General features: G+C 48.8%; 1 protein-coding gene across 2 annotated transcripts in view; it reads right to left on the minus strand.

The window, feature by feature from the left end:
* The window catches only part of ARSG (arylsulfatase G), a 69,731-nt gene extending 61,529 nt beyond the window's left edge, over positions 1-8,202 (minus strand). Inside the window, exon 1 of one of the 2 annotated variants that reach the window (XM_047081524.1) lies at positions 6,970-8,198. In XM_047081524.1, coding sequence (XP_046937480.1) covers positions 6,970-7,187 — 218 coding nt within the window. In that variant the 5' untranslated portion in view covers positions 7,188-8,198. Of the gene's footprint in view, positions 1-6,969 lie in introns of both variants that reach the window. The other variant, XM_047081525.1, reaches the window with a different exon arrangement.
* Between the last annotated feature and the right edge of the window lie 7,456 nt (positions 8,203-15,658).

Consider the following 15,658-nt stretch of genomic DNA (forward strand, 5'->3'; position numbering starts at 1 on the left):
AGAGAGACGGAGAGGGAGAGAGAAAATCCTAAGCAGGCTCTGCACTGTCAGCACAGAGCCCCATGCAGGGCTCGAAACTCACAAACCTGGAGACCATGACCTGAGCCGAAACCAAGTGTTGGACACTTAACTGACTGAGCCACCCAGGTGCCCCTTCTCCCCTCACCTCCCAGTCACCTTCTGCATTCTAAAGGCTGCCTTCCCCCGCCCCCCGGCTGGAAGACTCTTAGGGTGCAGCATTTGTCCTATGACCTGCTCTGACCAGAGACTTGTCAAACGAAGTAGGCGGGAGACTTAAAAGGTAACAGCCGCTGGACAGGCAATTTTAAACTCGCAGTTGGCACCAGGGCCACACTGGTTAATATTTCAGTTGGTTTTCTCTAAGATTGAGTGCTACCTAGATGATGGTGCTCCTACGTGTCCCCATCTATTAAAGCCACAGGGCCCAACGCTGCAGGACCTTTCCTGTAGGCTTCACCGTGGCCCAGTTGGTAGGTGGGCATTGCCTGACTTTACGTCCACTGGACCTACTTACCCAAGGGCAAAGATATAAAATTGTCTGTCTCGTGTCGCTGAGCAAATTTCTCAAAGTTCGCGGCGAAGGTCATAGGACAAGAGGTTTTCTTCCTCAACCCAGGGTGTCTGAATGACTGTTTGGGGGGTGGAGATAAAGCTGGAAGGGATTACACGGTGGGGTTGGAATCTTTCTCTTATTAATAGAAGTCTCACTCAGAATGTTCTTTCTACCCTAGCTCTCATGAAGACCTCATTACCATCCCCTGCAGCTGTGAGTGCCAGCCTGGCTCTCGGCTTCCCTGGGATTGCTGCAAAACCCCAAAGGCAGCAGGATAGTTGGGGGGGAGGAGTGGGGGGGGGGAAGACCCAAAACATAACAGCGTGGATGATGAATGTCTGCAAAAAGCCAGTGTGAGAACAGAAATCACACGAGGCGTTTGACTGAATTGACACATCAATTCATCCCTCACCCAGGCCCTTTCTAGAAACAGACCGAAGCCCCTGGGAGCCCCTGACCTTCCAGTGGTGAATACTGATCTTTGACTCCTAGCTAAGCCACTGTCTTTACTCAGCAGCTGCAATGACTCGACTCAGGTGAGACAGGGGGCAGAGATGGACTGAAGCGGGCGGGGAAGAGATCAAGGCGCAAAAGCAACGGACCGCAGGTCGATTTGCATAAGTGAATGTACGTGCTCTGTCAACCCCGCTTCTGAGCCAGCCCGGGAGACCCGCCAAGTGAGCGGCCACTATCTGGGCTTTGCTGGCTGGGCCCACTTCCCCCAAGAGACGCACAGGTCACGACCGCGCAGGTGCTCATACCCGGGTCTGGACACCCGAAGGCAGGGCTGGAATCAAGTCACCAGCCAGGAGACGGAGGCGAGTTACCGCTCACTCTCAGGACGATCAAGAAATAGTTGCTGGCTCATCACCAGGTGAAGCCAGCGCTGGCCTTCCGCGGGCCTGCGGTGAGGCGAGAACCATGCTAGTGATGCATGGTCAAGGTTATTCACTGGGTTCTCATACTGATTTAAACGATTCAGCTTATTTTCAGAGTTAACTCTCTGCCAGAAAAGCTGGAGGAGAGGCCGATGAGATACATTTTTTTTTAATCTCCTTTTTAAAGTGTGAGTGATTCCTTCCTCTAGCCCACAAGGCAATGCAAGTTGCCTCGGGCTCCCTTTCTCTAGCTGTTTGAAAGGTTTACATTTTAGCTGATTACTAAGTCCCTGGCCTTTTCATTTGAATTCCAACATTTCCTTGAATTCCAACATTTTCCTTGGGTTATCTTATCCTCGTTAGACTTTCAAACGTTCAACAGTACTGCTCGGCTCAGATTTGCACGGGACGGTGACGAAATGCCCAGCCCACCAGGTCAAGGGCAAAAGGTATTGTCTGCTGAAACTACTGACAGGTGCAGGGGGCCCAGCTGCCCCACAGGGCACACATGGGCCGTCACTCAACACTAGTCGGCAATGTCCTCTGATAAAGAGACGTTTGCTGCTTTCTGGTGACTTTCGTTTTTTGTTTTTTGGGTTTTTTTTCTTTTTCTTTCCCACAAATAAATTATTTATCATTGTTTTTAACATGGTGGGTCTGCAAACTAGAAAGTCCACCGCCCACATGTTAGAAAGCGCTAAAATAGTAAAACACGCGTCACTTCTCTCCGGGCCTCAGTTTCCCCCTATGCGATACGCGGCGAGGATGCTCTTTGACCTGAGCTGCCACAAACGAGATGGTTCCTCTATAAACCTTATGACGGTGGGTTTCAGGCCACAGTCCCTCATCTTCCTCTACGTAAATGGAAGTTAGGAAACCTGCAAAGGAAGCAAAGTTGAGGCACTACCAGTTCTGCCTTTCTGCCCCTGGGGAACCCTGCCATTCTGTAGCAATGATGACATCACAGTTATGTTGTGAATGGTGCCCAATCTGTCCACAAATTTGGCAAATCGCATCTACCATAACCAAGTGGGAAGAAAAACAAAACAAAACACTACTGGCGTGTGCTGGAAGGGAAATGTTACAGAGACATTGAAGTGTTGCCTGGGGGACGTGGTCTAGGAATGAACAGAATCGAGCAGATCCCCAGAGGACAGCCAAGTGGGGGCAAGTGGCTTGACCTTGACTTCCTCACCTGTGAAAGAAGAGAAACATCAGGTGGTGGCCAGAATTAGATGGGGTGAAGCGCAGAGCCGGGCGCCTCGCATTGGCTGTTACTACAGCTGCTGTGTTTGAGTCAAATACAGACGTCGGCTCAGTGTATACGATCCACATAGAGATGAACAGGGACTTATTTGTCTCTGGAACCCACTCCTTCCATGATTTATCATTTAGACCGTTCACTAGGCAGGGTAGCCAATTCACATCGACAATTCAAATGCATATTATTTCTAATCCCAATACCAAAAATAACCATAGTTAACATCCATCTATGTCTATTGCGTGCCAAGCTCTGTGCTAACTGCCTACCTGGATGACTTGATTTAATCCCTACACCATCCTATGAGGTGGGTGTGGCCACCCCATTAACAGAAGAGGAAAGCAAAGCTCTGAGGGTCCAGAGTCATGCAGACAGAAAGTAGTAGAGTTGGGATTTGAACCCAAGCCATCTGGCTCCAGAGACTAACCCCTTCCCTTCCCTTCCCCTCCCCTCTCCTCTCCTTTTTTTTTTTTTTTTTTTTTTTTGAGAGAGAGAGAGAGAGCACAAGCAGGGGAGAGAGGCAGAGAGAGTCAGAGAATCCCAAGCAGTCTCCAGACCCAGTGCAGAGCCCAACACGGGGTTCCATCCTGATCCTATAACAGCGAGATCATGACTGCAGCCAAAATCAAGAGTTGGACGCCCACTCAACTGAGCCACCCAGGCGCCCCCAGAGCCCGACTTCTTAAGCAGGATGTTCAATCTTCAGAGCAACAATCTTTTATCGAAAACCTGCTACATTACAGACTATGTTAGGAGCAGAGATAAAAATCTATGCAGTTGAGCTCCCTGCTCTGGGTGGAAAAGCATCCCCCCCCGCCCCCCCACACACAAATTTCATGTCAATCTAGAACTTGGGAATACGACCTTATGTGGAAACAGGGCCTTTGCAGATGTCATCAAGTTGAGATGAGGTCATACTGGATTAGGATGGGCCTGAGAGCCAGTGGCTGGTGGCCTCATGAGAAGAGGGGGATATAGTCAGGCACGTGGGGAGAGTGCCGCGGAACAGTGGAGGCAGGGAAAGGAGTGACGCAACCACAAACCGAGGAGGCCAAGGATCGCCTGCGGCCACCAGAAGCGAGAAGGGAGGCAAGGAACCCATGCTCCCCCAGAGCTTCCAGAAGGAACCAGCCCTGCCGTCACCTTGATTCAGGACTTCTAGCCTTCTGAACCGTGAGAGAGTAGATGTGAGTGGCTTTAAGCCACACAGTTGATAGTGATTTGTTGTGGGAGTCCTAGGAAACAATACCCCAAGGAAAAAAGAGGCTTTCTCTAGTCACCCATAGACCCTGTTTGGCAATAGGGCTTCTTGTCTGAAAGTCATGGTTCCCCACTGGCCGTGAGTAGGCAGGGGGAGAAGCCAGTGATGAATCAATCCGCGGCCTCACAGGAAGCCTGCTTTCCTGTCAACAAGGCACAGAGAGAAAAGCTGCCCACGTCGGGCCAGAGGGCCGTCCGCTCGGCCCCTGTCACAAGGCTCAAATGGGGAGGGTATTTTCATAAAGGGAGGAAAAAAATAGGAGAGCCCGCCGAGCTGTGTTTGCATCTGGTTTCTGCTCAGGAGGACAGCATGCCTGCAGTGACAGCTCATAAGGAGAACGCCGAGGCCTCAGAAATCTCGATGTAAATAAGGGGCCAGATATTTCCCCACAAACCCACTAAAAGCAGAAGCTCTTGAGGATTTGGCAATCTGGTTCCCTTAGAAATCTGGTAAATGCTATGGATTAAATCTCTCCAGGAAAAAAAAAAAATTCCAACACGCAAAATTTGGGGTGACATTTCAAGATATCTTGAACTTCTTTTTTTTGTTAATTTTATAAATGTTTATTTACTTTTTGAGAGAGAGAGAGATTGAACACAAGTGGGGGAGGGGCAGAGGGCGGGAGACACAGAATCGGAAGCAGGCTCCAGGCTCCGAGATGTCAGCACAGAGCCTGATGAGGGGCTCGAACCCACGAACCGCAAGATCATGACCTGAGCCAAAGTCGGATCCTTAACTGACTGAGCCACCCAGGTGCCCTGAACTTTTTTTTTTAATTTTTTTTTTTTTTGGAGAGAGACAGAGACAGAGAGCAAGCAGGGGAGGGGCAGAGAGAGAGAGAGAGAGAGAGGGAAACAGAATCCAAAGCAGGCTCCAGGCTCTGAGCTGTCAGCCCAGAGCCCAACACAGGGCTCGAACCCACGAACCCTGAGATCATGACCTGAGCCGAAGTCAGATGCTTAACCAATTGAGCCACCCAGGTGCCCTGGTAGCTTGAACTTCTAAAGCTCATTCATTGATGAACAATTATTTCTAAACTGTCTACGATGTACCAGGCACTGTGCTCTGTGCTAGGAATACCAGAGAGGAAGAAGAGAAAAGGCATTTTTCTTCCCGAAGGCCAGAGCTAGAAGAGGGGGGGGGGGCGGGGGGGCGGGGTGCGTGTATGAATTTCCTGTGGCCGCCACAAATGACCAGAAACTGGAGGCTGAAAATGACGGAAATGTGTTCTGTGACGGTTCAAGAGGCTGGAAGTCTGAAACCAAGATGGAGGCTCACAAAGAGAAGCTGTCCTGAGCCCCCGCCTGGCTTCTCGTGGTGGCCGGTGGCCCCGGGAGTTCTCGGCTTGCAGACCCAACACTGTTCCCTGCCCGTGTCTTCCCATCACCTCTTCTGCGTGTCTCTCTGTGTCCCCTCCTCTTCTTGTAAAGACACAAGTCATTGGATTTGGGACCCACCCTCAGTGGAGGGTGGTGTCATTAAGGCCCACAATAAATTACACTGGCCAAGTCCCTGTTTCCAAATGAGGTCCTGTGCTGAGGTTCCTGGTGAACATGAATTGGGGGGGCATGTTATTCAACCCAACACAGGGGTTACACAGGTAAGCGATCACCACGAGAGCAGCAAGGGAGTTGGCGGAGGACCCATGCAGCATCCAAGAAAGCTTTCCCCAGGACCTCATGAGGCACTGGGGATCCAGATGGTGAGCAGAAACTAAGCAGAGGAAGCGGAAAGTAAACCAGGAAGATGGAATCACACAGGTAAGGTCCAGACAGAAGGAGGCAACAGGTGCACAGAGGGGCCGCGCAGAAAGCCAGTGTGGAAGACGGGCTGGTCTTAGAAGCTGCTGTCCAGAGTTTGGATTGTATCCCTGGGGCCACAAAATGCCTGTCAGGGACTGGAAACAGACGAGTGTTTCTAGAAATTTCCTTTTGGCTGAGGTGAGGTGGATGGACTGCAGTGGGTGAGACCAGGTGCAGGGACCCCAAGGGTCCGTGTCTCTGGGGAAGCTCCAGGCCCGAGGATACAAGTGGCTCAAATTCTGTGCAGATGCCCCGCACATTGTCCTAACCAGTTAGCTGGAATGATTCCCACTGAACTGAACAGAGGGGTTTAACCTAGCACAAGCGGGATCTGAGCTGGACAGTCGGATTGTTGTCAGCCCAAGATGAACACGCAAAGTCTGAATGCCCTGGGCACCTGGTTGGCTCAGTCTGTCGAGATCCGACTTTGGGCTCAGGTCATGATCTCGAGGTCTGTGGGTACAGACCCACATCAGGCTCTGTGCTGACAGCTCGGAGCCTGGAGCCTGCTTTGACTTCTGTGTCTCCCTCTCTCTCTGCCCCTCCCCTGCTCACACTGTCTCTCTCTCTCGCTCTCTCTCTCTTTCTCTCTCAAAAATAAACATTAAAAATTTTTTAATAAAATAAAACTCTGAACGCTCAAATACATGTTCTCTTTCCAAGCAGGCAAGGAGCTTATGAACATCCCAACCCACTGAGATGCACATGCCCTTCTCTTTTATGGTCCCTTGGAGTTAAGTTCCTCTAAGACGTGTACCAGTAAGTCCCATCTGCTCACAGATAAGTCCTCTTAACTTCGTGTGGTGTGCTCGACTCCTCGCTCTTCAAAGGTCACCTTCTCTCTGGAGCCCCCAGGCTAGGTTCCACCCCCTCCCTGAAGAGTCCAAAACTGCCTGAAGCAGGCTCAGGTTCTAGACCGCAGTGCCTACTCTCCTTTTAATTAGTCTCCTCCCCCAGACTACAGGCTCCAGAGGTACCTTGTTTACCTCTGTACTCCCAGCCCCCTGCCCCTCCCCCCCCCCACACCCTGAGTGTTACCAGACAGATGAATGGATGGATTTCTTCCAGATGCCGTACTGGCTTCAAACCAAACGAATCAATCAATTCGCTAAATCCACACGGAGCCATCGATTGCTCAAGTGCTTTATGCTGCCCCCTCCCGCGGCCAAGAGCCAGCCATCCTCAAGACTCACCTCATTCCTTCTGCAGCCATCTCATCAAGGTTGGCAGTGTCCTTCGTTTCTGCCCAGTTTGCTCCCAGGTCACCCCACCCCATGTCATCTGCCAAAATGATCACAAAATTCGGCTTCTGGCCTCTTGTGTCCCCGCTGCAGCAAAAATCCACGAGAGGATAAAGACACCCCAGGAAAGTCACCCCCACGAAGAGAACCTTTAGAAAAAGCCAGCCCATGGTGGGCAGGGGAGGGCAATGTGGGCCACGGCTGAGGATTTTTCCAAGAGCTTCCTTCTGCTCACTTAAGGTGCAGGGAGTCTCTGGAGAAGCAGTGGTGGAGTCTGCAAGGAGATACTGGTTGTGGGGGTCGTGTTGGTGGGGTGCCTAGAAGGACGCTGGGGCTGCGGAAACGAGGCCCCCACCTGGCATCCTAATTGAAGACAGTCAGGAAATTCGCAGCCTCGAATTTGGTTTGCCCCCTGCAGCTCCGAGAGACGACCAGCCGCGTGCGGCAATCAGATACCCGTGTCAGTGATGGCTCTTTGGCCACTTAAAAAACGACCCCTCTGTGCCCGGGGACGTTAGGGCCACGGCACAAGCTTTGCATCTGTTCGGGACCCCAGCTGGTGAGAGCAGGATAAATTCTCACATCTGCAGAACACCTGGACGTTCTAGAAGCCGCAGTCAGCCTTGAATGGGTTTCTCAGTTCCAGATGGTGGAGGGCTTCATGTTTCTGTCAGGTTTCCTGAAAGAACAAAAATTGACAAGAAAACAGAGTTAAACTGCCAGTGCAGCTGTGTTTTACTCAGTAGCTTAGGAAATAATCTCTTTTCCATGCCAACAGATGTTTTCCTTCTGATGCGAATATGCAACTGGTTCATCAGTTTCTCCACCTGAGAAATCATGATGACAGTAATATTTGCAATGGACCTACAATCACAAGGTTGGTAACGGCATTAGAGATGGTGTCACTCAACCCATTCACCGTATGGATGGGAACACTGAGGTCCACGGCCCTGGGACGGGCAAAGACTAGCACCCAACTCTGCCAAAGCCCAGTTGCTCCCCCACTCTCACCCCACCATGCTTCTCTGATTCCCAAAAAATTCCCAAACTAATTATGACCTTGTCAAACCTACTGAAAATTCTAGAAGAGTGAAACCTTCGTTTCCAAGATATGATTCTTAGAAAGAGTCATGCTGTCAACTAATATATCTCTATAAAATTCTTTTTTTTAATTTTTTTTAATGTTTATTTATTTTTGAGAGAGAGAGAGAGAGAGAGAGCACTCGTGCATGAGCGGGGGAGGGACAGAGACAGAGAGGGAGACACAGAATCCGAAACAGGCTCCAGGCTCTGTGCTGACAGCTCAGAGCCTGATGCGGGGCTCGAACTCAGGAACGGGGAGATCCTGACCTGAGCTGAAGTCAGACACTTAACCGACTGAGCCACCCAGGCGGCCCTGAATTTTATAATTCTTGATGGAAATTAATTTGAGAAAAAAAGAAACATAAAGATATTAATGGTGTTATCTAGGTGGAGAATATATGGGTACTTAACAGTAGAACTTTCGATTTTGCGAGTGGAAATCTTTCACCATAAAATGTCAGGAAAACATTTCAAACAAATTTAATGGAAATTGTCCCTTTATATCTCGACAATGTAATTTTTAATAAGAAACTCTAAAGACATGCTCAATCAGGGTTTCTCACACTTAGATGTACACACAAATCAGCTACAGAACTTATCAAATACAGCTCCCAGGGGACGCCTATGTTCCGAGCCCTTAAATCACACCTTGAGTAACAAGATGCTCAGAAATAAAAACATCCTGGGGTGCCTGGGTGGCTCAGTCAGTTAAGCATCCAACTCTTGATCTTGGCTCAGGTCATGATTTCATGGTTCATGAGTTCGAGCCCCACATCGGGCTCTGCCCTGCTTGGGATTCTGTCTGTCCTTCTCTCTGCCCCTCTTCTGTTTGTGCTTTCTCTCTCTCAAAATAAGTAAATAAAGTTAAAAAACTAAAACAAAACAAAACAAAAACCATCATGATTCTTGTCCAAGAAGAAAACTAACCTCACTGGAGATGCTTAACCTACTGGAGAGAATTCAGCTTCAGTGGACAAGCACAAAAGCAAAATATCAGGTTGAACTTTGAAAAAACAGGAACTGAAGGTTATATTTTCAACTGCCACTTGCAAATGGGAACCATAGAATAAAAACCGTATCACCCCTCTTTCACTCGAAAGCCCTAAATTTATGAGGCTACTAAGGAGGCACAGACTTGAACTTCTGGACCGAATGAAAGCATGTTGGACACCCAAGCCACTGGGAGTGTTAGAGCTAGAGAACCAATTTGTAATACAAGATGCTGCCGGGGCTGGGGTTATGGTGGATGTGATTCGCACTTACGTGCCCCTGCCCTTGCGGAAAGAATGTACAGAGCCAGCCAGCCACCCCAACTGCCAACCAACCCCAGTGGATCGGGGAGGGGACGGGTTGGAGATATGTAAGTTCTGGAAGACCCAGATAAACTCAAAAGGATGGGAAGATACATACTTAACCAAAATAAAAGGGAAAGTTTAAGTAAACAGTCATGGTCATCTGGAGGCCAATGAATCAATTGTTCAGAAATGCGAATTCTTCTGTTTTCCAAAAGGAGAGTTATTCTTTCAAACTCAATTAGATTCAACCAATATTTGTTGATCTTGAGGCCCCAAAGACTTCTCCCTTTCTAGAAGAAGAAAGAGCTCTTGCACAAGGAGGGTGCCCAACAAACACTTATTGACCTGCTGCTAGATTCCCAGCCTCATTCTACTGGCTTCTGACCATGAGCAACAATCATAGAAGGCTTTTCTTCTTAAAGCTACTTAGCTTGGAACTCTAGAGTGGCCTCATTCTTCGTCAGTAATCCATTTTGGAATGACCCAACACGAAGGACTTCAGGGGAAAAAAATTCACTTAAGAAAAAAGCTAAAATTAAGGTGGGAACATAAATAAACAGATTGTTTTTCTTAACAGTTCCACGATAAAACATTCCTTTGAGGATTTCCAAAGAGAATCATTCGTACTTAAAAATTTCACTGAATGGAAATAAGCTAATTTAGCCATTGCATTATCCTTCACGGCCATACCTCCAGGGAGATATTTAATCTTTTCCCCATTTATTTATTTATTTATTTAAACTACAGTGAAAAGGCAAACCGGAGATTCAAAGAATGGACCTGAGGCCGTGGACTTTGATTAAGACCCAAGCTGACAGGGGTGCCTGGGTGGCTCAGTCGGTTAAGCGTCCGACTTCGGCTCAGGTCATGATCTCACAGTTCGTGAGTTCGAGCCCCACGTCGGGCTCTGCGCTGACAGCTCAGAGCCTGGAACCTGTTTCAGATTCTGTGTCTCTTTCTCTCTCTGCCCCTCCCCTGCTCATGCTCTGTCTCTGTCTCAAAAATAAATAAAAACATTACAAAAAAAAAAAAACGACCCAAGCTGACATTATGGAAAACAGGATGGCATTTCCTCAAAAAATTAAAAATAGAATGACCATATGACCCAGCAATCCCACTTCTGGGGTATATATCCAGAGAAATGAAATCAGTATCATGAAGGGAGATCGGCACCCTGTGTTTACTGCAACGTTATTCACAGCAGCCGAGATATGGAAACAATCTAAGTGTCTGTGGGTGGATGACAAAAGAAAATGCACTGCATATATAATATACACGCAATGGAATATTATTCAGCCTTTAAAAAGAAGGCTTGCGGAAAAGAAGCAACAACTTCTAAACCTGGGAGACATTATGCGGAGTGAGATAAGCCAGGCAGCAGCGAGACAAACACGGCGAAAGAAACGCTGCGTGGTCTCGCTTCTATTCGAAATGTGGAAAAGTCAAACACATAGAAGCAAAGGGTAGAATGGTGGTTGCCAGGGGCTGGGGTGGGGGTAGAGGGATAAATAGGACGATACTGGTCAAAGAGGACAAACTTTCAGTGACGCAAGGTGAACAGCTTTGGGGGATCCATTGTATAGCATAGCGATGACGATTAATGATACTCTGTTGCATACTTGAAATTCGCTAAGAGGGTCGATCTTAGATGTCTCACCACAAGAAATTTAAAACGTACGTAACCGCGTGAGGTGAGGCATGTGTTTATTAGATTTTTGGAAACCGTTTCAGACTGTATCCGCACATCAAAACATCACACTGTATACGGTAAACCCGAACAAGGTTTATTTGTCTGTTATACCTCGATGAACTTGGGGGAAGCATCCTTGGGCTCCGAGCTGATCTGAGGTTGCTTCCCCAGCTTGCTTTATGCATCACCCTCCCCCTTCTCCGAAGGGAGAGTGGACACAGGCAAGGAGCATGTCTATGGGCTAAGGAAGCAAAGGGGAGTCTTTGGCAAATAGAGCATCCCGTCCTTCTTCCACTGGGCTGGAAGGAACTTGACCACCTTCCTCAACAGACCCCACAGGGAAGGCCCCCCTGCTCCATCCAAGCAGAACAAACTGGGATAGACCCCTGCTGAGCACAAGCATGAGCACTGCCAGTGCCTCAATGTTCCTCAGGCAACGACAGAGTGAACTGGAGTTGCCAATGGGCTTTGCAGGGACTTGTGTTTTCCTCCACGACCCCCACCGTAAAGCAAGGCTTCTGGGTCTGCAAAGTCTGGCCTCCCTTCAAGTTCCGGGCTCGCTTGTGGGAAAGCGAGCAGGGCTCGTGAGCAGTGAAATGACCACAGGCAAGCTGCCGGCCAGAAGGGCTGAGAATGGAATGGAATGAGGCAACCTGAAGGTGGGCTTTGCGGTGTAGCGGTGTCTGAATATCAGGGCTGGAAGTCCGTCACCTGACCTGGCTCCCTGAGGGCCTCCCTGTGGCCAAGCAGCCTGCTGGAGGGCCTTGAAAACAGCTGAAATAACAAGAAGGTCGGGCAGACCTTTCTGGCAGAGGGCTCTGTTGGTTTTCCAGAGACAAAGCTTCTGATGAGTTGAGGCCAAAAAAGACAAAGGCGCCAGGGGGTGGGGGGGTAGTGTGATCTCTGGCGGTAGAGCACTGTTATTTTACCTGCCAAATCAGAGCATGGTCATGCGCTGGCTGGGGCCGAGAGTCCCAGGGGGATGGCCAGGAGGGACCTGGGGCACCAGCTGCCCACGCGGAGTCCGAAATGATTCCCCATGTCTCGCCATCCATCCAGCAAACATGGACCGAGTGACGGGTCTCAGTCTCGGCACTGTGCGTACAGCAGAGAAAGGATCACACAAGAAAACAAACCCTGCCCTCATGCCACTTACTGTCTTTGGGGGGAAGAAACGAAACGAGTAAAATGTAAGTGCTGGCGAGAACATCGAGGCGGGACGCGCGGCTCCTGAGTGTGGCGGGAGCAGGCGCAAAGCTAAAGACGTCAGGGACAACCTCGTGGAGAAGGTGATCCTTCTGTGAGGCTCTCTCTGCAGGAGGTAGAGGAGGAAGCCGTGCCGCTCTGGGAAGTTGTGTCGGAAAGGAATGCCAGACAGAGAAACCAGGAAGGCCAAGGACCGCCACGTGTGAGCGGCAGCCAAGAAGTCACGGCAAAAACAGCAGAGGGGGGAAGCGTTAAGTTCTGACTTACGGACACCAGAACTCCTCCCCTGCTCTGCTGAGAATAAACCACCGTGCTGCAGGGTGGCAGGTAAGAAAAGAAGCTGAGAAGTCAGGAGTCCGTTGGACCAGGAGAGCCCAGGTAAGAGACAGTGTTCAGGCAAGGCGGGCTCGGAGCCCGGGGAGCAGCATCTCGGGGCCCACCTGTGCCCATGGGACTCTAACACTGAGCACCTCCTTAAATTCTGCCTCACCCAAAACCAGGCCCAAGTGGACAGGAAAATCCAGTTACCTCGGTAACAGTCATTCAGGTTATTTAGTGTTTGTGTGTACTAAACATCCTCATGGAGGGGCGCCTAAGCAGCTCGGTCGGTTAAGCGTCTGACTTCAGCTCAGGTCATGATCTCATGGTTCCTGGGTTGGAGCCTCGTGTCGGGCTCTGTGCTGACAGCTCAGGGCCTGGAGCCTGCTTCGGATTCTGTGTCTCCCTCTCTCTCTGCCCTTCTCCTGCTCACGCTCTGTCTCACTCTCAAAAATAAATAAACATTAAAAAAAGAAATTGGTTTTAAACACCCTCGTGGGGCCCTTCCTTTGCCCTGATGCCCTAACGTGTCAGTTCGGGGCTGCCCCACATCAGAAAGATGGCTTTCTTAGAGTGTATCTGGGGGTCTCTGTCTTAGCTCAACAGAAGAAGCAAAGGGAATTTTTTTTCTGTTTCTTTTTCTTTCAGTTCTATCGACATGTAATTGACATACAGCACTGCATACGTTTCAGGTAGGCACGCGATGATGTGGCTTCTAAATTATGAAATGACTGCCACAGCAAGTTTAGTTAATACCCATCATTTCATACGGATACAGGAAAAGAGAGAGAGAGAGAGAGAGAGAGAAATGTTTTTTTCGTCATGATAAGAATCGTTAGGATCTATTTTCTCAGCAACTTTCAAATATACCAGACAGCAGGGTTAACTGTAGTCCTCGAGCTGTACATTATATCCCCAATACTTATTTAATCTTATAACTGGAGTAAGTCAGACCCTATTGTTGGGAGTATTACTTCTGCAGACCCAACAACGCCAGGACACTCATCCGCACGGGGCATATGACATCCTGCCTAGCGTTAGCTAGAACCACCTGTTGGAAGTGTCACAGAGGGAAGCCATGTGGCAGGAGCCAATTTGGGAGAGCAGAGGTGGCCTCATGCCATGCCTCTAAAAGCTCAGTAGCCCTGCAGAAATTATATCTGGGTCCTTGAACACATGTCAGAAGAACGGAGAAAGTAGATGGGACTCTGAATAACATCCTTTCTCTAAAATTCTATCCTCCACTTGATATCACAAGAAATGCGGTCAGACAGAGAGGATTCAAGGTCGAGCACCTGAAATCCACTCCCTCAATGCACTCCCTGTTTGCTAAACGTTTAAGGGCTTTCTACAAAGCAGCGTTTACTTATTATTTATTAAACATTTCCTTACGGAAGTTGTCAAACATACAAAAGTTGAGAAACTCATGCACACCTACCCAGCATCTAGATTTGACTGTTATCAGCACTCGGCCAGCCTGTTCTCATCTGTTCCCCCCACCCCACCCCTACTATTTCCCTTTCTCTCGTTCTTCACATACACTAGACTATTTTGAAACAAACCTCAGGTATCATGTAACTCCATCCAACATGATTTCTTTTTTTGAAGTTTATTTATTTTGAGAGAGAGAGAGAGAGAGAAAGCATGAGGGGGTGGGGGGAGTAGGGCAGAGATAGAGGGAGAGAGAGAGAATCCCAAACAGGCTCTGTGCTGCCAGTGCAGAGCCTGATGTGGGACTCAAACCCATGAACCGTGAGATCATGACCCGAGCCGAAACCAAGAGTCGGACGCTTAACTGACTGAGCCACCCAGGCACCTCCAATATATTTCTACGTGTTTCTCTAAAAGATAAGAATTCTTTTTAAATAGAACTACAATTCTATGAGTAGCCACTTTTTAAAATTAACAATGATGTGTTAGGATCCTCAGAACTCCAGTTAATGTTTAAATGTCATCCACTGTCTCACCAATGTTTTATTTATAAAATACATATATATAAACACTTTTATAATTTTTTAAAAATTCTGATCCAGGATACTAACAAACTCCAACACACATTGCATTTGGTTCACATGTCTCTTCTCTTTTCATGTATAAGTTCCTCCTTTGTCTTCCCTGCCATATATTTATAAACAAAATTCAGTTGTTTGTCCTGTAAGCTTTCTCAATTTTGGACGTGGCTGATTGCACCCCCTGGTGTGATTTACAATGTCCCCCAAGCCCCTGTTAACTGACCTCTAGACCCAACGGCGAAATCTGATTCAGGTTTGACTTTTTTCGGGCAGGCCCACCCCCTACGTCTTAGCCTTCTCCCTGTCACGCGAAAACTGACCAGTGGTTTCACCTGTCACATTTTCACGTGTCCCTGTGTCACTTTTGCATGGGAATCGGGAATCTTCTACCAACTTGGATGTGCCAGCTTTCGTGTTTCTGCAGAGTTATCTTTTCCCTGGGTTTGCTCTGCCTGTACGATGAAATACGTGAGATTCTGTAATGGATGGAATGTGTCCTCCCAGAACTGGTATGTTGAAGCCCTGACCCCCCCCCCCAGTGTGATAAGGGTTGGATGAGGTCATGAGGTGGGGCCCTCCTGATGGGGCTAGTGTCCTACTAAGAAGAGACCAGAGAGAGAGCTTGGTCTTTCTCTCTGACGGTTGAAGACACAGCAAGAAGGTGGCCTTCTACAAGCCAGGAAGAGAGCCCTCGCCGATAACAAATATGAGAACACGTTGAAAGCGTACTATACACGCCCAAAGCGTTATTAAAATTAATATTAAGCAAAACTGTTCTGAGTGTCGATGGTGAAATCCGGACTCCCTGCAGCTATTGGCTGTCTTTGTCATAACCACTTGCCAGCATTCTCCGGGGGTAGATCCTGGAGCCACAAACACCACGGTCGCAAGCCACGCCAAAGGGAAAAGCGAAGAGTCCGTCTGGTTTGTGAACTCGAAGCTCCAAACTCCGGTTCCTTGTCACACAGTTGCACGGCTGGTTGTCTGTGCCATTTTGGCTATGAGTTAGGTCCCTCTGCCTGGGCAGACTCTGGTGA

This window comes from Lynx rufus, unplaced genomic scaffold (genome assembly GCF_022079265.1).
Source record: "Lynx rufus isolate CCGP_SWC_20201006 ecotype Redwood Valley unplaced genomic scaffold, mLynRuf1.p SCAF_18, whole genome shotgun sequence".
NCBI classification, from domain to species: Eukaryota; Metazoa; Chordata; class Mammalia; order Carnivora; family Felidae; genus Lynx; species Lynx rufus.